We start from the raw sequence: 22198 nt of genomic DNA on the forward strand, positions 1-22198 counted from the left end.
TGGCGAACGCTGCATGCCTGCGCTTCTGCCGTCACTGCTGACACGAAATGTGGCTCGAGGCGCGCCTGAATCGTGCGACGTTCGGGCGAAGATTCGGCTGGTGAACCTTGAGTCGCCATACTGTAGCTTGTCGACGGTCGGGGCTCACTCGCAGGTTGCGTGTCCCTGTCGCATGATGCATCGGAAACAGGGTACACCATCTCTGCTGGCGATTGTGATCTTCGACCCGCGTCACCTCCGACGCGATCTCGGTTGCTGATGCACGCAGCCGTACGCACAGGTGCGAGCCTCCATTGGCACGTCTTCCGGTGGCTTGGTTATCGGGGTAGATGGCACAGGGCGATTGTTGGCTTCGCTGCTGGAATCGCACGGTGCAAGATAGCATGGCACGTTATCCGCGTGTTCAGTAGGGCGCTCCGCTTCTCCCGCTGGCCGCAGTCTTTTTCTCGCCGTAGGAGGCTTGCGCGTACTTCGTCGAAAATTTCTTTTCAAACGAGCAACGATCCATCACTGATCTGGGAGTTTTCAGAAATACGAAGTCTGCAAGTGTCAAATGAAGAACGCCGGCATGGTTTGCAAAGCAGACAACTGCGGCCGGCTGCGGTTGCCAGCTTGCCCGCTGCCGCAGCAGCAACCAATGGCGAGACGCCTTTCAGCACGGGAACCAATTGGAGGCCCGCTTTCATCGCAAGGCCCGTGTGCCCACCCATAGCAGACCCGCGCTTCTTTGTGTTTTTGTGTTCGTTACAAGATGGCGACAACCGAAGAGTTCAGAAATGGAACGGCAAAACTTCGAGCTTTCGAATGATACCAAGATAGCGGCATTCGGTGGCGGGAAAGACAAGTAAGGGCTCCGCGAACTGCGGTGATTTTACGAGATTTAAAGCTGTTTTCTCGCCCTATACACTGATAAATTTTTTTTCTGGCACTTTTAGTGCGTTTTCAGCCAAACCATTTTGATACAACATAGATTAGGCATTGCAGATACAGAAACGCGTCGTTGCCAAAAATCGATCTTTTTTTGCGATTTTCACGATCTGATCCCAGCGTCCCCCCTTTACTGCACCTTTACTGACATGCTGTCCATGTATGTCTACGCTGAACATCGAGACTGGGACGACGTTGCGCTGCCCTTTGTTACTTTCGCCTATAATTCGTCTCGCCATGATACCGGCAGCTTCTCTCCATTGTTCGTCTTGTTTGGCCGCGACCCTATGCTACTTTTCGACACCATTCTGCCTGCTAGCCTGAATTCTACATCCGAGTACGCCCGTGAAGCCATACTCAAAGCTCAAAAAGCCCGCCACATTGCTCGACGTCAACTTGTGGAGTCGCAGGACAATCAGCGGTGCTTATATGACGCCCGCCATCATGACGTCCATTACACACCGGGCACCCTGGTTCTCCTTTGGTCACCGCCGCGACGCATTGGCCTGTCGGAGAAGTTACTTTCACGCTACTCTGGCCCCTACTGTGTCTTGCATAAACCAAGTGAGGTCACGTACGAAATCACCCTCTTGAGCCAACCGTGGCTCAGCAATGCTCCGACGTGGTCCACGTCGCGCACATCAAGCTGTATCACTCGCCCACCTCGTAACCAGCACTGAGCCGGTGCTTCCGCCACCGGGGGTCATGTGAAACGCTGACAAAGAAGATGTCAGCTTGGTCGGAAGACGACGACGCTCTGGGTTGCGCGCGCTGGCTACCATCTTGTCAGCTGCTATAATTATTGTAAATATTCTGTAAACACAAGTCTGACTGTTTTTAACCCCGCAACAATACTAGCCCGCTAAGTGTTGTACTAGAGAGCTTTGTACAATTTCTATTATTGCTTTACCTCTGGTTGCTGAAACAACATTCAGCAAAACCAATAGTATTCATACTCAAAAAAAATTTGATTTGCACTTTGTTTTCATTATTTGAAGTCGCTTCGAAATTGAAAGCTTGGTAATTGCACACCTCTACTTCTATAGCAAATCTGAGTTACATGCTGGAAGTTGTCACGTGCCCTCTAAGGAGAGTTCTAATGCAAGAATTTTTTCAAATTAGTCCTTTAATAGCAGGGACAAATATTTGAAGTGCTGCGAACCTATGATTTCCGGAGGTGAGCATCACCAACATTCTATGTACCTGCCCTGTCTAGCTTTTGCCAGTGATATTCCTTCCCTGCTTTCTCGCATACCGGAGCTGGAGGAACACATGACGCACGTCACAGACCCCGGGGCATTTCTTTCTCGTGCATTTTTGCAGAGTGGCACTCCTCCAGTGACAGTCTCGCATGCGAGCTGTTGCACTTCTTATTTCATGCAGCTGACGACTTTGCTAACTCTGCCCGTGAACACCTGATTACTGGCACAATCATGTGCAAGAGGACGGAAGAGCATGATGCAGTGCCGGAATAGTGTAGAAAATGAGTTTCGTTCTCCACGCATGCCTCTGCAGCATGTGGAACAAGCAAATGAAACAGAAATGCACCTCTTGCTGCGGTGCGAAGCAAAACAAAAGCACACAACTATTCGGTTTGTATGTTTATTATTTCTAAAGTTAATTCGTCTAGTGAAGCAACGGATTACACAAATAATTGAAGCTGCCTAGAATAATTCTTGAAATTGAGTCACTACGAGCGACGTCGCAGCACTGCCCTGTACGTAGGGGCACTTGCACAATATGCATCGACTCTCCAGCTGAGAGCACAGCACCCGCGAGAAGGGCAAACCGCCATTTTGTTTAAATTTCAGCTCTCTGCGGCGCATAGAGACGTAATACTTAGCAGACACTATCGCTCGTGCTCACTGTATGCACTGTGCTTCTCAGCTCAAAATGGCCGGACCTGGCAAGGGGCCCCTTAAGCAATTCTTATTTGGAGATACACAATATAGCCAGCGCATCTGTCTATTCACCAGATCGTGTGCTGTTGAACATTTCCATGTCAGCCAAACAGCAGCACCAGAGATCACGGTAGCAATTTCTTTCAGGGAAGCGTCTAGTTCTAACTGCGCTTGCTGTGTTTACGCAGAGGCTACACTACCCCAAGCAAGCCATTGCAACCAGGTGAGAACATGCAAGGTGAGCACGTACATGCTGAGCCCGTAAATGCATTCCTCAATGTGACTTGAGCATTCGGGACACTGCCAGAAAAGTAATCCGCAAGAGAACACAGGCATGCACCCAGCTCCATCAATTGCACACTCACCCTGTGGAATCTGCGGTGGGTGCAGTGGTTCCCCAACCGTTAGTAGACTGCTCGGCACCTGTGCGAGGGAGGAGAGCATGCGCAATGCAGCTGCTGCAACACACTGCAGTGAGAGACCACTGTGCTGCGCAGGCAATTTTTTGGGGGGCTATAAAAGGCAAAGCTATTAAATAAAAGGCACGGCCCTGGCAAAACTTTTCACAAGAAATGGATAACTGCTGATTTGCCTACCGTAGGACGAAATTTCAAGAATACATTGGAGAAAGAGGCAATTAACGTTTTTGGCACACCCGAGTTCACCACAAATTCCGAGGATTCCTCAAAATTGTAATGCAGATCAGTCATATTGAACCCTTTCTGTCAGGTGTCTTTACCACTGATGCTTGCTACTTTCCTGGCCACTGAATTTGCAAATAAGTCGCATTTTTGTGTTGCATATTCTTAATATGGGCAGACACTAACAGTGCATTGCACAGAAGCCTTTGCTTTTTATTTTAGGGCTTCTTGTATCCAGAAATAACCAGCAGTAAAATGCTTTAATGTTTAAATAAAAGGCTTGCTTTGAGACACTAACATAGGCATGTTTAAACCTCAATTATTCTCCGCCATCCATACCAGCTCTGATAGAGCTGCTAATTTTTAACTATTTGACCCATCACAACACAAACACTGCATGCCACGTGTGACCAGACGAACGCCACAGCTTTATCGTTTGCACAGAATGCCACCACACCACATGGACGCATCTCTACTTCGCAAATTTCATATGGAATACCAACTCGAGATCTTGTTTCTAACGAGCACTAAAACAAAGTGTAGTGTGCATTGCAGTAATGTCTTTATTCACTGCTTGCAACACAATTGCAGACCCTAACACTAAAGGCCACAGGATAACTTACCCATGCCGCACAAGGACATCAGTAGCAAAATTCAAGAACAGTGCTATCAACATGCTGCACATAACTGTGCACCGATTTATTTATTTTTGCCTATACCACACGACAATTTTGAAATGGCTGGTCACCAAACTGGGTTTATTGGCCACTTTAAACACTCCGTTTGTCTATCCAGCCTTTAGACGGAAGTACCATTGACTGAAGATTTTCTAAAGTTGCAGCATTTTTTAAGCTCTAAACACAATCACTCTCCTATATCACTTACGATATGAGGTTTTTATTAAATTAAGTGTGGCCTTTGGAGAGACCTATCTTACAAATACTGGCGCTTGGCATATATTATGCTATGCATACATTATGCTATGAAAATTGCTGAAGATTGGTGCTCTGCAACTCTAGACAAGTTTCAGTTGAGTGTCTGCAAGCACCCACTAACACAGCGCACGAGGTCCCGCGTACCTAGTGAAGCGCGCACACACGCAATGGCTATAGTTGGCTAGACTAAAAAGTTGAGAAGGGGTTTGCCGATTTGCATGCGCAGGAGCCAGTAGTGGGCTACTCGGCACTGCCATATGCCTGCTTCTGAAAGTGTGTAGCCAATATCGGCCACTCCGAAATCAAATCGCAAGCCGTAGTCATATCTTCCGCAACAGCCATATCCAAAAGTGTGCTCTCGGGGACAAGCTAGAACGTCCAGCAAAGCCTGCAACAGATGCTATGCAGCTTTTGAAAAGCCGGGATGCACGCAAGAGCCCACGTTTGCTCCTGCGTACTGTCACCTCCGCAGGTTTCCTGCGTACACCCAACTGAGACTGCCTAAGATGGCGCTGTGTGCACACCTAATTTCAATGCATTGAAACTGCCAGCAGGAAACTAGAGACGTATAAGTACTCAAACTTTTCATTTCCAGTTCGATCTTTTTGTATGCCCAGCACGAATATGGCATGAAATTCGTACAATCTAAAGCGTTTTTTTCACTTACACCTATGAGTAACTTAGTTCCAGCAGAGTATAATCATGGTCGCACGGTGCAGCCAGGACAAAGTCCTGTTCAAGCGTCTCCTCCCGTGGTCACCATGTTACCCACATAAGCCACCACATAACCTAGCATCAATGCTGTTACTGCAGCAAATTTAAATCCTCCAAGCCAACCTCGCCTGCCACACGATTTGCAACTGAATTAACGCAGTTATAGACACCTGCCAACCCCACTGTCCCCATTTCATGCATCTTTAAAACATTAGTTCGTAGACAGAAGTGTGCAAATGCCACCACCACGTTCCTTGCTGGACTTGCACAGCACCACACAAGGGTGCATTTGCCACCCATCCATAGCCTAGCATGCCATGCCTAACTCTAGAAAGGCTCATGCTCGACATGCACATCGTAAAGGCGCAGTGACAAATCAAACCTGTGTTTGCTTACTTGCAGAAACTAAATGTGCTCATTTCACAAATGATGCCACTACTCACCCGGTTGCCTGGCACCCGATGTGGCTTCTACCGTCACTCTAGCTCCTCGCCCACGGCCTAGGCTGGAAAGAAAAACCAAATTGCAGCCAGTCAGTCAGTGCTACATGTCACACACGAAAGTCAGACTATACTCTATCTCGCCACCTCTGTGTAGTGCTGCTTATGCGAGCCATAGTTTTCTACGAATATTACTAGAAAGAAATGTGGCACAAGTGTCTATGGGAGATGCAAATGTGGCATTAAGGAAGCATGGGAATGTTGGACAGTGCATAAATTTGCTCAACTTCTGTCTTTGCGGCTTTAAGATACACTGTGGCTTTGCAAATCGTTCATTTTTAACAACAGCATGATACAAATGCAACAATTTGCAATCTACACATGTGCACACTCAACCCCTTGTTGTGTTGAAAAAAAAACCTGAGCACTTAGAAATTTAGCAAGACAATGCGTAACAATAACTGTCGCAAGAGCATGTGAAGCCGCAAGATTGAAGATTTGACAAATCCACATAATGCCCATCCTACCGATCATGGCTGAACAATTGCAGTGCCAGAGTTTCCAATAATAATTCCTGTTGGAAATCATGGTGTCAGCCAATAATCGAGCCCAGCTGTGTGCCCTGTAACAACGTAAAGAATGAGGGCTTTCCCCATGTACCACCAGTCCTACCACGAAGCTCCCATTCAGCAATCAGAGACCGATGGGCAATGGAAGAGAGCCCTTCAAGTTCTGTTCTAGGTTCAGTTTTCACTTGACCCCACACCACCCACACTTGTTTCCGTCTCGCAAAGCTAACACTGTAGTCAGCCACATGCATGCATTATTCAAGTGACAGCAACACAACAGAACCAATGTGCAACACTACAAAAAAAGTAAAGACAAGCTTTCTTTGTCTGAATAAACGCAATCATATGCCTGTAAATAATGTGGAAAGTGCCAGAGGCCAACATTTTAAACTGAGATACTAAATGATGTGGCATTATCTAAGAGCTGGAAATGAAAATACTGATGAGATTCTACAGCCTCAAAGACTGAGCATACGCCATCTTGGGTGCTTTGCACTTGGTGGGAGATGAGATAGTGAAGGCTCATTTTACTATTTAATACTTGCTATCACAAAGGAGACCAAATAGCAAAAGCTAATTCAGATCAAAATGGGCGCATTGGTTGGCTTCATGTTATGCAAGCTCGCAGTAACAGGCAGGCCGCCACACTGGCTCCTGGACAACAAGCAGCAAAAGAATGCTGTGTACATGCGATGTCTTGTGATGCCGCCAGCTGTATCCAATTCAATTGGCTTTTAACCGTAAATATCACATTTTACACAAAAGCAGCACCGCAGGCTGTCTGTTGCAGTTTTACTCGCCGACTTAAATGAAGCATTTTGTTGGCACTAACATGCACTACAGGCCTGCTGGAATGGAGTTTTAACAACCGATGTTGACACAATATTTGCCTTTCGTATCCCTTTTAAAGTCCCTGGACATGCTTCTTTGCTAAGTAGCGACAGCCTCTTGTTTCCCCCCCAATTCAGTATCATCCAACTCACTCAGGCACAGTACGCACCTTTGGATGGCGTAGAACTGTTTCTACATCATGATAGCCATGAGTAATTGTAAAATGAGGAGCAGAAGAAAAAGCGCAGCACCATGCCTCTAAAACCGACAACTAGCGTCTATTCTAGCAGTAGCCAGCAAAACGCACAGCTCGTGTGCATCACAGCATCACTTCTGGCAATCTGCAGCGCACTTCGAAATGCGAAACACCTCTGCTACACATTTCAGGTTTATACCTTCACAAAAGGTGGTAATGCTGTCAGTAATTCTGCTGTGGCAGCAAGTGTGTCGCCCATGCAAATAAAATACCGACTTTTGCACACCTCAACAGGTAACTGAAAACAGATGCTGGATTATCTGCACATTGTGGGCTGCATTAAATTTGAGCTTTCATTTTGCAAAGTAAGAATGATGTCCACAAAACATTAGAAGCGATAATGAGTTATTGACACCATTACACATTGTCAACCTGGCAATGCACATCTCCGTCTATGGTGTTGGAACATGCTAGGAAAAGCTCAGCAGGTGGAAAGAGCTTCCGGCCACAAGTCCAGCCCCCACAGCAATCAGCAGCGTTTTAAAGGTTGTTAATTAGCTTTTGAAACTTTTACAGGCTTTATTCCAGTTGGCTAATGATGCTAAAGCTCACTACACTGCATAGAGTTCGTGACACAGAGTATGGGGTTAATGACCTGCTTTGTCTATTCGCCATGATGAGATTCATAGCTAGGCACTCGAATATCAGTTTGTTCCAAGCTTTCAAACCACACCTTCTGTGCAAATGGTTTGGCTTTGCTTATTTATACAGACTAGCAATTCCAATAGCATTTTACTCATTTGAAGTACTACCAACGCCAACTATAGGGGTCATAGCAAAGTGGTACAGATCATGCATCAGTAGAACAGAATATATGAAAGCAAAATATAAACACAAACTATGTTAGTGGCATTGCCATAAATTTGTTTTAAGGGGGAGGGTGCCCTGTGCCCTCTCTATGCTACTGGTCAGCACTGAAACAGAATGGCTATTGCTAAGTACTGCAAACGGGCAATAAGATTAATATGGCAATATGAAAAGGAAAAGCGAGTGACAAAAAGGAATGCAGAAATTTTACAAAGCCTACAGAGCCCCCAGAAAACATTTCAATATATATCCAATAATCACTGCAAAAGCAAAGGAGAAGTGAGTAATCTGTAATTACAAAAGCTTAATTTCATTACATGTTCATCACAGCTTGGTGTGCACAGCTTAACACCAGGCCCTTTCTTCCTGATAACCTAACAAACAGAGCACCAGCTCAAATATCTGACCTGCATATCAGCAAACACACAAGACGTATAAACATCCACTGTACAGCACAGAACTTGATCTTCCCTGCAGCCAAGGTTACTGTGCACCAACCAAACACCTACACACCAAAGGCACTGCCTAGGTTTGGATTCCAGAGGTAAACCCTGGCAAACGCTCAGTTATGACTGTGGTTGCCACTGAATGTGCAAATCCAGTCAAATGTCACTTATTTAACATTTGCAGATTCAGCAGCATGTATTGACAGACTAGTGGTGCGTATCTATAATAAACCTTATCGTAAACGCCATGACAAACCTGTCCTTGTGTCCTGCTCCCAAAAGGTTTGTTATGATTATGCAGAACTTAAAGGTGTGGTGCAAGATGGCAAAATTAAATTATGGGGTTTTACATGCCAAAACCACTATCCGATTGAGGCACACCATAGTGGGGGACTCCGAAAATTTGGACCAACTGGGCTTCTTTAACGTGCACCTAAATGCAAGTACACAGGTGTTTTCGCATCTCACCACCGAAATGCAGCCGCCGTGGTCGGGATTCAATCCCGCGACCTCATGCTTAGCAGCCCAACACAAGATGGCGCTATTAGCACAGCAGCTGCACCACTGTATAAGTTGCTAGGTTGCACAGACCTAGGCCTGCCCAAAGCAGAAAGCTAATGCCAGGTCTACAACAGCATCACATTATCCCCAAATACTGACCAAATTGAAAATTTTGTAATGGAAGTCGTCTGCTGAATGAACAATCAGAATGAGCAGCCAGCGCTGAAACTTCACACACAAGTACCAGTGCTGTAACATGCAGCCTAGCGGGCAGAGAAAAGTTCAGAAATTGCAAATTCACTGCAAGCACTGGCATGCCACACAAGGTAGGAGCACGCACGCTCAGACAGGCCAAGCCCAATTCCACCTGGCATTAGCGTTGATACAGGCGCACATTTGTTATTGCTAAAAATGCGTATTTTCATGGTACATTTGCTCCACTGTGTCAGCACATTCAGCTGCACACTCAAGTTGCCATAGCACCTCCTGGCCAGTGCTGGTTCCCTATCATTATGTATGCAACCTGGCTGTGTAACTACACTCCAAGGTACAGACAGGCCAGGTGTACAAAACATGAACGAGAACACAAACACCAACGCCCAATTGACAGAGCTCATAACCGTTGCTAGTGTTGTCTTTGTGTCCGTGTTTTGTACTCCTGCCTTTAAACTACACCACGAGTCCAAACAGACCCGCTAAGTTTTCAGTCATTTTAGCTATGCCTACTTTAGAACCGAAATTTTTGAAGCAGAAGAGAAACATCTGGAGGCACACACTACTGGCTGAAAGAAAGCAGAATTCACGCACACAAGTACAATCAAAAGCAATAGGTCTAATTTCCAGTCCAACAAAGATGCCTCCTTAGTGTGTGCTCATTAGTGTGAGCAGGACATTGTTCTGCAGCAACTAGCCAAATCCAGAGATAACAGTGATAACCAAACAATAAAAGGCAGAAGGAATTTAGGAAATGAACTGTTACAGAATTCAACCCCAGGGTTAAGTGCTGCAACACCAATTTCGTAATCTTAATGAATTTCACACATAGCGGGCAACGCCACAGAAGTGTGAGAGCACTTCTCTGATCATTTCCATTATAGACCAAAAATGGCCACACATGGATGGTGTGGCATGCATCACACAGTGCAAGGTAACATTAAAGTCTCAAGCTGCTATGTCTCAAAGTATGATGTATTCATTATGTAGAAGGCATCCCAGATCTGAACCTATTTACCACCCGAGAAAAGAGACAGGTTTCCGCAACCAGCGGCAATGGCACACTAAACAGTGTGCTGCATGCAGGAAGCACAAATCTGATTTGACAAAAACCTCACGTCCGCAAGTTGTATTTTCGACATATGGAGCTAAAAACACCGCAGAACATATTGACACGTGTACTTGTTTATCAGGCGACCACATTTCACCGCCCAACAAATGCGATAGGACTCTCCCGCATGTATTGGAAGTTTCTGGAATGTTATCGATGGTTCCATTCACAGTCTGTCACCAAACAGGGTATGACAGGGCAGCCTTTCACCGAATGACGGGTATGATACTTACATTACTTGTTTAGCTTTTGCACCATTACCCGATAAGCAGGAAACTGAGCACAGTACTCTGAAAGAGGCTGCACAATGTTTGCCAGCACCTTCTCCCTTGTGCATTTTTGCACAATGTGCAGCATTTCGGTAGAAATCTAATCACACACCTGCTAAACTGCAAACTTTTATTAAAGCGAAAAATCCTGTGAATGCTTCAGGAGCTTGAGAGAGGGCAAGTACAATCATTTAAAAGCTCCAAGAGTGCACACCATCTGCGGGATACATAAGCACTGTACTAACAAAGAAATACAAGCAACAGCAAAATGTGACAGGTTTGCACTGTTACAACATTTTGCTGTTGTCAATCCTGCTTCAGGAATTATTTACTCCTTACCTTAATAAACTTGCTCAATGCAGCTAACTCTTTACTGTCCTTTGCAAGGTTATCGTCAGTTCTCGAAGGGCAAAATTTCTCGCAAGTTACCTTATCACAGAATGAGCCTAAATTCTAAAGCAGCAAAAAAATTGCTGTTAATCAGCAGAAATCGATGGCATTGGTAAGGCCTTGCACCGCATCCTTGCACGTGCTATGACACCTCCCATATATAGTTTTCTCAAAATTAGTTTATGGTATGCCGTTGATGCCGCTGAACCACCACAAGCAGCAGCAGAAAGAGCATTGGCTCACACATATGCAACTTTATTAAAACGAAATAATTAACTTTGGAAAGGTGGCCCTTGGTCCACGGGCGTACCAGTAAGATTGCAAAGGAAAAACGCAAATGCAGTAGTCCACACAGTACCCCTTGCATGCTATACACTACAATGCAGCCCGATAAAAGGCAAAACGCGCTACTCAAGGACCAGCGACCAGCGCACACCGATATGCATCATTATTCAGCTGCAACAAACGACGGCAAGAACATCCGAAATTGATTTAACGCTCGCACAGCACCTACACAGCTGACCCGAACGAACCACTGCGCTCTCCTATCGCTAGCGCCACCGTAATACCGGCAGCCACTGACCCTTACAAGGCTATTACGGATGTTTCCTTGAGAACAGCGGCTTGCGTTGCTTCAAGCGCGACAGTTCCAGTGTGCCTACCGAGTCAACATGTCGGTCACGCACCTCCCGCTTCATGGTTTTCGAGAAGGTTACAATAGATGCTGCATGCATCTATTGTAAACGGTAAACGGATCACGTTTACCGGGCGTCAGCTTCAATGCACGAATACACCTGGGCGGGCGCTTCTCGGAATGGCGCCGCAAACGCGTTTTCCAATCAGACAACTGCCGCCGTGGACTCTCATGCCCCAAAGTCCACGGCGGGGCATGAACAGTACGTTCTAGCCATTTTTCACGCTTCCATCCATTCATTCTTGCAACCGGGCGATTCCGAAACCACGAGCGCTCCTTCCGGCTTGGCCGACGGCAAATGGCGAATCAGCCACACCGTCTGAAACAGTGCGCCGTGCAAGGGAAAACGAGTCGCGATTCTGACAATCGCAAAACCGACTGCGACGAAAAGAAAAAAAAATGACGGTAGACACAACTTCCTGCTTTGAGGAAGCGTTGCAAAACAAAGATACGAATACCGCTGCCGCGTTTGCGACCCAGAGCAAGTGAAAAGATTTTTCGAAACGTTCAGTTGACTTACCCAAAGCCGCCTGCCGTAAAACCAGCCATAGCTTCGGCCATGAAGCCTCCTGCAACAAATAATGCACAAAATTGCGTTTATTAAAAAGAAACGGAACGCGTCTCGTAGTGACAGGTAAATGGTTTACAAGGCAGCGCTTCGACAACAAAGAGCGTAGAAAAAAACGCTGCGCGTTTCTTAAGCTTGACGTAGGAAAACAATTATCATGCGACTGGAGAGGAACTGGGCGTTACAATGTCGTCAACTCGGATTCGCGATAACGGTTGCAAAATGCAAAACAACAAAGAACACGAAACACAATAAAATAACCGTCTACACCGAACCACGTGTTGCGTTTTTGACAAGTCCGCGGAAAAACAGCTCGCCCTTCAAGTAGCTGACATTAGACCAAAGTGAAAAATAACGTACGCTTTGCGCAGTGCAAATGTTGTCAATAACGACGCACCTAAGGCGGCACGTTAGCCCCTACTTTATTCCGAAGGCTCTAGAACGAAAGTGAAGGTATCCATGGTCAGAGAACGGCGGAGGCCTAGCGTTTGTTCTGACAGGCCGCGGACGCATTACCAGCTTGTAAAAAACAACAGCCCCCAATAAAAATTGCCCAAAAACGCAATGCCGAGAAATTCAACACTTCACGACGCGTTACAAATTAGATGAAAAATGCGCGTACGCAACGTCAGACACAAACTCACCGTAGTGGTCAGCCTCCGTGTAGCAAAATGGTGCGAGCGCGAACGCACTTGCCGCACCACTGGCGGGAGATCGCGATCACATGGCTGTCAGAGAGCGCGCACCTGTCGCCGCCAGAGGCGCTAGCTACCAGCCTAAAGGAAAAGTGCCGAGGCACAGTCGTGGATGTCGCGCTAACTTCTCCAGCACGGATCTATGTTATGGTCATTGGCGGCAGACGTCCATGGCGGAGGAAGGAATATGCTCCACGCCGGCAGGTCCGATTCACACTCTAAACCGTACGAATTTCACAGAGAGAGAGCACGCGTTGACGTGCCTGTTTGTTATGTAGGATATCCAAGCAGATGTCGATAAAAACGGTGTGAAGCTCTGGTGAAGTATGGCGAAGTGACAGTGACCACGGCGGCGTCGAGCTACGGCTTTCGAAGTACGTTGTTTTTATGCAGACATTGATTTCTCTACTACTGATTGATCAAGCTGTACACAACAGGCTGCGTTTCGTGATGGTAGAAGTTCGTTCTTTATTCTATGATGGTAGTTCGAAATCGATACAGCGCCGGCGCTCTGTCTTGGCAAGCGTTTCTTGGGTGGACCTGTGGGTGGGACGATCGCTTTCGGTATCGAATACTTTCATTTTCGCCTGGCTGTTTCACACGCTGCGACTGATAAGCGAAAGAAGTCGCTGCAGTCGCAAGTGTCGCTATGCGATTTTCCACGGGACACGTCGGCGTTCACATGCGGCAGCATTCCTGGGCGCTGTGCCCAAAATGTCGTTCGCAGCCGTTGTAAATCTCGCGAAAGTAGTACCCCCAAAGTGATCGTTCGAGAATACCGCCCTTGCATCTGCTGACGTAATGAACGAGCCAGTGTTCTCAGGCTTCACCATCTGTGGTTCTGTATGTTTATCTACTCCTTTCTTACACATAATCGCGCCGAGTCAATTGGCCGAGTGCAGAGAGAAACCCCCGGCTATGCCACTGTGTCTGCATGTAGAACACGCTTTTTCCAACGTCCCGAATATGTACTTACTAGAACAGAGCGCTTGGCCGCCGTGATGATGGTCTCCTGCTCGTGAAAAAAAAAATGGTGAAAGCAATTCAGATATCGCAGTGCACAGAAATAATTCAGCATCTTAGGTTAACTGTTTCCGAAAACAGCTATAACACAACATATTAGGAGAGCGTATTTCAAGGTAAAATCTCGTTCGCGCACTTGAGGATGCCAACGCTTTGCAAGATTTCCCGTTGCATCTTGGAGTTACTAACGAGACTGAAGTGTATCGCACCTGGTCGATTTCTTTCTTGCAATCTTTTCTTGTTTTGTTTTTTCTGGCTTTCCATATTACGTTCAGACTTTCCTCCTTAAGTGGGGAGGCGTGGTAATTATCTGTCACACTTCCAGTGGACGTAACGGTCAATAGGTGTAGTAAACAATGCACAGACAGTATGCGGTATAGGGCTCGTGCCTTCATAGGGCACAGGCAGCCGTCAAAACACTCGCCAATCGCCCCAGATGCGTCGCGACAAGTTGTACTTCCAGAGACTCTTTCGAACAGACTGCGTGTAAAACCCCGGTTCACACGGGGGGCCACTTTCGGTCGACCTCGTTCGGGGTCAAAGTTCTCGACCACGATTCGCTCCTTCCCGCAGCTTTCGCAAAATGTAGTCACCGGCGATAGAGAAATCGAGATCGCCATAGTGGAGGACTCCGGAATAATTTTGACCCCCCTCCAGGACGCGGGAGCTTATAGTGGCTTATATGGAACCCGCGGCCACGAGGTCGCGGGTTCAATCCTAGCCGTGGGGGCGAAGTTGGGCAACGATGCTGGTGTACTCACTTTTAGCTGCGTGTTAAGGAACGCCAGGGAGTGGGGGGGGGGGGGGGAAATATAAATTATGAGGTTTTACGTGCCAGAAACCACGATCCGATTAGAGTGAGGCACCCCGTAGTGGGGGTCTCCGCGTTAATTTCGACCACCTGGAGTTGATTAAGGTGCACGCACCAACTTTAATGTAAATATACGCAATAAGCGTTATTGTGTTTCGACCCCCCCCCCCCCCCCGCAAATTGCGGCTGGGATCGGAACCCCCGGCAGCATAACGCCATATAGTATGCCCACTAAGTTACCGGGCCTCGTTGAGGTCAAACACCAAAGACAAACATTAAAGGGACACTAAATAGAAAAAATGATTTCTTCTGCATCATTAAATTACCCTTCTACAACAGCACAAACACCAATCTTACCACGATAAGACGCTTAGTTAGCAAGAAAAAGCGCAAAAAGTGAAATACTGGCGGCGACGCCTCCTTGAAGTTCCCGCACCAGGCCGCTGTGACGTCATTAATTTCCCCAGCATCTTCTAGGGCCTATTTACTCATTTAGTGGTACAGAATGACTGTGTAGTGTTCTAAAGGGACCAAATATTAGACATGGCAAGTTTGGGGAACCTTTACTGAGCCAACGCTGCCCAAATACAAGAACATGCTTCGGAATCCCTGCCGTCACACTGGCGTACCGACGTAGGGGTTTAGGCGCGAAATTCAAATATTGGTGCATTAACCTCCATTTTCTCATCTAGTATTCAAACTATTATTTTGAAATGACCGCCGGCAGAGTTCTCAAGCAATGCTTTATCAGTCCAAACTGATTTATTGTTTTCCTTTAGCGGCCCTTTAAGTCAAGCTAAAGTGACAGAGTAGTGCTCGGGAATAAAGCGTCAGTGTCACCGCGAACAGAGCCTTATAGTGATCGAGAAATGGAGGTCAACGCAGGACACGACTAGGCTCTCCCGGGACATTCGAGTACTTGCCCGATGACGAAGGCACTCATTTAAATTCTCTCGCGCAGTACTCAACCACGCGCCATAAAAATATAATTGTAAAGAAAATGCTACTTGTCCAGCACTGCTATTTCATTTTCAGAAAAGAATAAAAAAAAAGAACTGGTTGACATTTGAGAGTTTTAGATTAGGGGGGCCTCAACGCTTGCTTCCCCCTAATCTAAAGCTCTCTATATTATAGCCTTGACAACGACGCGGGCGGTCGAAAGGTTTCATTTTCGCACGACTCTGCGACTCCCGCGCTTTCGCGTTTCAGCATAGTTTCGTTATCCGCGCTGGTTTGGACGTTGCGGGATGCCCGAACAGTGCACACCACCTGAACATGAAGTGGCTGCAGCGGCGAATCCGCCGCTCTGTCACGACTCGGTTTCTCCATGGCCGCGCGTAGTAGTAGTAGTAGTAGTAGAGTTAGAGTTACTGTATATGCTATGTAGTAGAGTAGAGTCACTGTATATGCTGCCAAAGGTATTTGGTATGGTATGTGCAGTAACTCTAGTGCAAATCACCGTATACCGCCGTGTGTCCAGCGTCGTTCCGACGGCAGCAAAGGTAGAAATAGCAAAGGGCGTCGGTGGGTGAGGTAGTGTTCCTGTATATGCTCCCGCAGGGAGCAGAGTTGCGCATACCTTTTCCGGCGCCGCTCGCACCGCTATTGGCCGAGCGCGAAAAATGACGTCAAATGATCCGCGCCGCTGCGAAGCCAACTTTACGGGCGCATCGCCAACTCATGCGAATTTGTCGTTTCCGTCAGTGCCATCGCCATTGCAATCAGCGGACCGTCGATCGTGCGTTGAGAGGAGCAGCTGCGGGTTTCAGGTACGGTATTCGACGATGTGAAGTCAAGGACCTTGGTGAAGTGATACGAAACACATCGTACTGGCACTTGTATTCCAGTATGACGGGGAGCGGCGCACCACACTGCACAAACCGCACGGAAGTCAGCCATAGGAGTAAATGCTTCAGCCAAGCAAACTAGCTGGAGACACACTGATACTATAGTGTGAGTGTTGTTGCTAACAAGTCTGGGCTTCTTGAGTTTGAATGCACCCTTCAGAGTTTAAAATTGAAATGAGTAATATGTACCTCTCTCGTCAACCGCAATTTCTGAAGAGCTAGGACATCGTTGCAGAAAGCACACTAGGGAACAAGGATAAAACGGGTGCTAAGTTGGCATATGCATTATTAGCTCTCGAGCTGTGATAATTGTAATATATTCCTTCTCCGTGGGAAGTTTTGAGAACAGTAAAATTGATTCTAGTCAATTTATTGTCTTGAAGTGCACAGGCTTATTTATTTTGTTAACTAATTGCTGCCATAGAAGCTAAGCCGCAACTGTATGTGTGCTAGCTTGTGAACATCATGTATCGGCCAGTGGAACAAAAACTTGTCGTTCATTTAAACACGCTAGGAATCTACGTTGTGCTTTGGTGAATGCTGTTTCCTGTGGGCGGGAGTGGAGTGAATGCACTGTTCAATGACGTAAAATTTCCTTGCCTCTGATGCGATAGGTCACAAAGCTTTGTAAACTGGCTTTTTGGCCAAAAGCTGCTTCAGTGATTTCATTGATTTGATACAGTGTCTTCAACTACTGGCTTTTTTCCGAGTGGTAAGAGATCAAGAAAAATGTGTTGTCAGATTACAGTCTGCACTGTGTGAATAATTACTCTGCAAGTTTGCCATCTTGATGTGATTAGTGCAATAAAAATAACCTACTCTTAATAGCTTGTTGCCTTTCCAGTTTCTTTGAATTCTGCCCCCAAGGTTCCAAGAACCAGCACACTTGGCCTGCTGCCAGCAGCCGTTCCTGCATTCCCTTGTATGAAATAAATTTGATCTAGAAGCTCTTGCAACTTGAATCTTTTTGTACTTGCAGATTTGCTGCTACTATATAGCTGATTAGTCTGCGGTATGAATGAATCGTAAAAGCAAGCTTTGCTTAAAATGCGCGCATGTGAACATTTGAAATGCGCTTAAATCTGTGTCTGCACCGCATGTATCGAAAACGTGCAGCTGTTGTGAACGATGGTTAGTGATAAATGACGCTCTGTTAACGGTCACTGACATAACGGCAGGCACGATAGCTCTCTTGGCGACGGTCATTAATCGGCTGGTTTCGGCAGCCAATATGCGCTAAGTGGCCACCTTACGTGTGTGAAATTTTAAACACTCTTTAAAACATTTCTTGCTTTCTGACAGTGATAAGACAACTTCATATACATGCTGAAAATCATTGCACCGCGTTTTGTGGCAACGTACTGCGCGTTTGCGAGCGAACTTTGGAGCTGTTCGAGCCACGGGAGTATATTATTTTGGGGAATGGAAGGCGGTCCTACCCCCTATTTGTACGTTCATGTGTGTGTTTGTATATGCGTGTTTACAAAGGTACATACAAAGTTTCGGTTGGTTGGAAACCCACCCGCTACGACTGCACGAATGACTCGTTCGAGCGTAGCCTGTATTAAGAAGTGCCCTTTGCTAAGCGCCTGCGAACAATTGGCGCTTGTAGCTCGCGACCACTAGAGAAAAATGCCGAACACCGCGCGGCATTTGGCTCCTGCGCGCACGAGGAGTGGCTTCGCTGCAGAGCTGGATCACGACGGCGGACCTATGCGCAACTCTGCTCCCTGCGGGAGCATATACAGGAACACTAGGGTGAGGGCGTATGCAGCGCCACCACTTCCCTGGTTGGGTGGCGGGAAACTTGAATTGCAATGCAGGTATTCCGACCCTTCAGATGCGATTTTATCGCAAACCAAGCCTTTTCCTGGCGCGAAACAAGCCTTGCGAGGTTTCTGGAATAGCATCTCAGCAGTCCACGCCGAGTTAGTATTTGCCGTTAGTGTATTTTTAATGCCCCCCGCCCCTGCCTCCTATACAGTGGCGTCTCTAGTAGTCTGCATACTGCTTTGGGACTTTATTATAAGCACCACGTGTCTGCGCCCTTCGCGGGGCGTACGTTGTCCCGCTTGCATTTTCCTATCTTTAACGGCACGCGGCGCGTCCGTGCTTCCAAGGTCTCGAACGGCACGCGCCTTATCAGTGTGACATGGCATTCTTGACAGGAGGCAAGTGGCGAGAGCGGAGTTTCCAAGAAAGGAAACGCAAGCAAGATCGATGATGCGACTGTTGTTTGGGTAAGAGAAAGGCCCAAAGGGTAAAAATTTTCTTGCGGTGCAATAATTAGTCAATGCACTTCCCGAATGCCGAGCATGTAAATCCTTTCGACAGAAAAGGCTTGCTTTGGTGAGAAAGAAATATGCGGATCCCACGCGCTGTGGGAATCGATGTCAACGATGCTTTCTGCGCTGTTTCCTTTGATTGACGATCATTAGCGATGATGTTGACGGCGAATGTTTAATCTTATCAACGTTTAGACCAACACGAGAGTGCACGGTGAGTTGATGTTAAACGTTGCCTTGCGTGTACCACTGCTGTCCGTCTGCGTATACACTTCAGAACATACAGGGGGACGTGTTTGCTTGAGGCATTGTTGTGCGCCATATTTCATAACCTCTGAGAAGGTTGAGCATATCCATTGCCTCACGTGGCACATCGCATCGTGGCAGAAGTATTAAACTCTAATTGAATTATGGGGATGTGCGTGCCAAAACCACAATATCGGATTACGAGGCACGCCGTAGTGGCGGACTGCAGATCAATTTTGACAGCGTGATGTTCCTGAACGTGACCCTAAATCTAAGTGCACGAGCGTTTTTGTATTTCGCGCCCGTCGAAATGCGGCTGCCGCGGTCGGGATCAGACCCTTCGACCTCGAGGAAACCTTCCAGGGTGGGCACAGAAATGTTGGTTTGAAGTGTGACCGCTTCCGTGCGTATACAGTGTCGCCTAGATCCTAGGCTAGGGTACTCGGCGCGCTTTCATACGGCTCTGCCTCTGCACGCCCTGCGTAAGCTGTCCACTTGACACATTTGCACGGTGTTTATTTTTCAGAAATAGAAACGAACAGAACCATACCTTGAACTTTTTGTTTGAGCACATTTGGCGATGCGGCACATTCGAACACTATTCACGTTGCGAGCATTAACCATTTGACTCGAGCTTCGAATATTCGCACGCTCCTATAGGAGTCGTCGGTAGTCAGCTCCGCCGAAACTGGTAGCGGAGACGTAGCAAGTGCGCATGCGCAGACCCAGACGTAGGTGTCTCTGCATGCGCAGTACCGCGGCCCCTAGTTCTTGCGTACGCAAGCCGTTTGAGTCCCCTAAACTAAAACTCTAATGCAAGACCGCCGAGCGGGTGCGAAAACGTTGCTTCTCCGACGCCGTCCTCCCACGTGACCACGCTCTGCGTGATGACGTCACGACGCATATGCCTTACGAAAACCGGCACCGAAACTGGCTCGCAGAAAAGGTGCTGCTTTAAGTTATTTAGGGTGTCTATAGTCGGTGATAGCCTAATAATGGCAAGCAGTTATATGCACACACAAAAACGCAATGCACTTGCCCGTCCCCTCGGAAAGAGAACATAGCCAACTTGAACCGCTCATAGCTTCATGACTTTGCTCTGCTAATGTAAATGCTAAGCTAATTCGAAAATAAAAAGCTAGTTGTTTCTGCTAATGTAAATGCTAAGCTAATTCGAAAATAAAAAGCTAGTTGTTTCGACCTCTGGTTGGGCAGCGATACCAGCATCACGCACAAACTTTGCCTATACGGTCGGGCTTCATCGTGAAACCGCTTCGACGTCAGGTAAGTATATAGGTGAACCTAATTGGCTGGTGCATCTATATGCATATTGTGTTCGAGTCGGAGGGCGTACGTGTGACCTTTGAATGCTTAGGTTGTCGTCGACTAGGGTGTATTTTCCTGTGCTTTCCGCTCGCGTACTTTCATATACCACCCGCTACCCCCCCCCCCCCCCCGAACTTTTCTTTTAAATGAAGGAAGGAGCGCCGATTACTTGAAGGCTCAGCGAACAGCATCGCGCGGCACGCTCACTCGACGGCTTTTCGTACTACGCGACGAGAGGAGGCATACAACGCGAAGAGCTCGTGTAGCACACAGCACGTGGTCCAAACTAGCGATAAGCACCTCCTTCGGCGGGGGAAAAAGAAGAAGTAAACTCCGGTAGGAAAGGGAGGTTCTTTAACCCCAGCTCGGTGTTCTCACCCTCGACGGTGCCGAGGGGGGACAACGCGAAGTACGCGCCGTCTGGAACTCGACCGCTTCAGCCCGCGGGCGCACGACGACGGGGCGGCCAAGGCCGTTGAGACGCGTCGACGAGCCGAACTGCACCACCGGATTGCACTGCTTGCCCCCTGGTCGAGCTGCCGAGAGACATAGTTGCTAGTGCTAACGAGACTAGCGGAAAAAGACGTTGGGACAAGTTAGATAGGGAAGTATTTGAGGTGCATTTCAAGAGCTGCTGATGAAAATGTAAGCGCTCCATCCCTGGCACTCACTGATAAAGACGTGGTGTACCTTGAGAAGAACCTGATCAATGCTTTGTAATGACTTGCTGCGGGCGCCTTCGTTGCACATGTGGTTTTCCCCTACGTGGCACGTTCGTTTACGCGTCCGCCTGCGCATTCATTTGAGCAGCATACGGTGGTTTCTTGCATGGTATGCTTTTTTTACGGAATAAAGCTTGTCAGTTGAAGTCCAGCCCTCTGTCCTGTCGCAACTTTTTCTTCCGTTAGTCTTGATAGCGCTAGTAACTATGTCTCAGCAAATGTCGGCACACACTGCTGCAGGTTCGGTCCTGCCTTACGCGCTATTTTTTATTCTCTTCGTCGGGAACCGACGAGCCCAACTCGGCAGACGCCCGTATGAAACAGACGACGCGCATTAACAAGGGTATATGAAATAAGTAAATAAATACATACATAGATTAAGGGGGAGACGGGGGCGAAAAAAGAAAAAATCGCTACGTTCGTGTTTTTTTTGTTTTTACCACGTCCGTACGTGGTTGCCCCGTTTCTAAATGAAGAAGAAAAAGAGAAAAAAAAAAAAAACACGGGGAGAGGCGGAGACAATTCCCGTATATTTTTTGGGACTATAGTCCGCCAAGTATACGTGGTACTCACTGTCGTGATGGTTGTAGATATACGTAATTTGTTGTTTAATAAACAAAATAGGCGCGACCGCAGCTGCAACCATTTACCGTGCTTTGACAACACAGCGAAATCGGCTCTGAAAAGATCCTCGCTGCGTACACGCAACACTTCCTGCCGACAGTGGTAGTCGTAGTCTACTAAAGTATTACCGAATTTACTACTCATCAACTTTTATTATTATGGTCATGGCTAGATGCGCCTTCTTGTCCTTCCTTCCGTCCTTGTCTCTAATTAGGCGCGTTTACACGGCCGCAATGGTGAACCAACTCTCCCCGACTCTGTATCTGCGCGCATCATAGCGTGAGCTCCGCGCAGGTTCCACTGCAAGGAAGCACTGCATTCCCAGGGCCGACGCCTCCCCCCACCTCGCCCCATTTCCTCAGCTTTTGGCCCCACCTCAAAATATTTCCGGAGTCCCCGGCTGCCC

At 47.3% G+C, this 22198-nt stretch overlaps 1 protein-coding gene across 6 annotated transcripts in view; it reads right to left on the reverse strand.

The window, feature by feature from the left end:
- Positions 1-22198, reverse strand: part of LOC142560842 (ATP-dependent RNA helicase DDX4-like) — a 109037-nt gene that overhangs the window by 80238 nt on the left and 6601 nt on the right. For 3 of the 6 annotated variants that reach the window (XM_075673224.1, XM_075673225.1, XM_075673222.1), the window contains exons 2-5: positions 13885-13920; positions 12166-12214; positions 5562-5623; positions 3194-3251 (exon numbers count right to left, since the gene is read on the reverse strand). In XM_075673224.1, the coding sequence (XP_075529339.1) occupies positions 3194-3251; positions 5562-5623; positions 12166-12214; positions 13885-13920 (205 nt within the window). Of the gene's footprint in view, positions 1-3193; positions 3252-5561; positions 5624-12165; positions 12215-12857; positions 12958-13884; positions 13921-20824; positions 20873-22198 lie in introns of those variants that run through there. The other 3 variants (XM_075673228.1, XM_075673227.1, XM_075673223.1) reach the window with 3 other exon arrangements.

Source organism: Dermacentor variabilis, chromosome 10 (genome assembly GCF_050947875.1).
Source record: "Dermacentor variabilis isolate Ectoservices chromosome 10, ASM5094787v1, whole genome shotgun sequence".
Classification (NCBI taxonomy): domain Eukaryota; kingdom Metazoa; phylum Arthropoda; class Arachnida; order Ixodida; family Ixodidae; genus Dermacentor; species Dermacentor variabilis.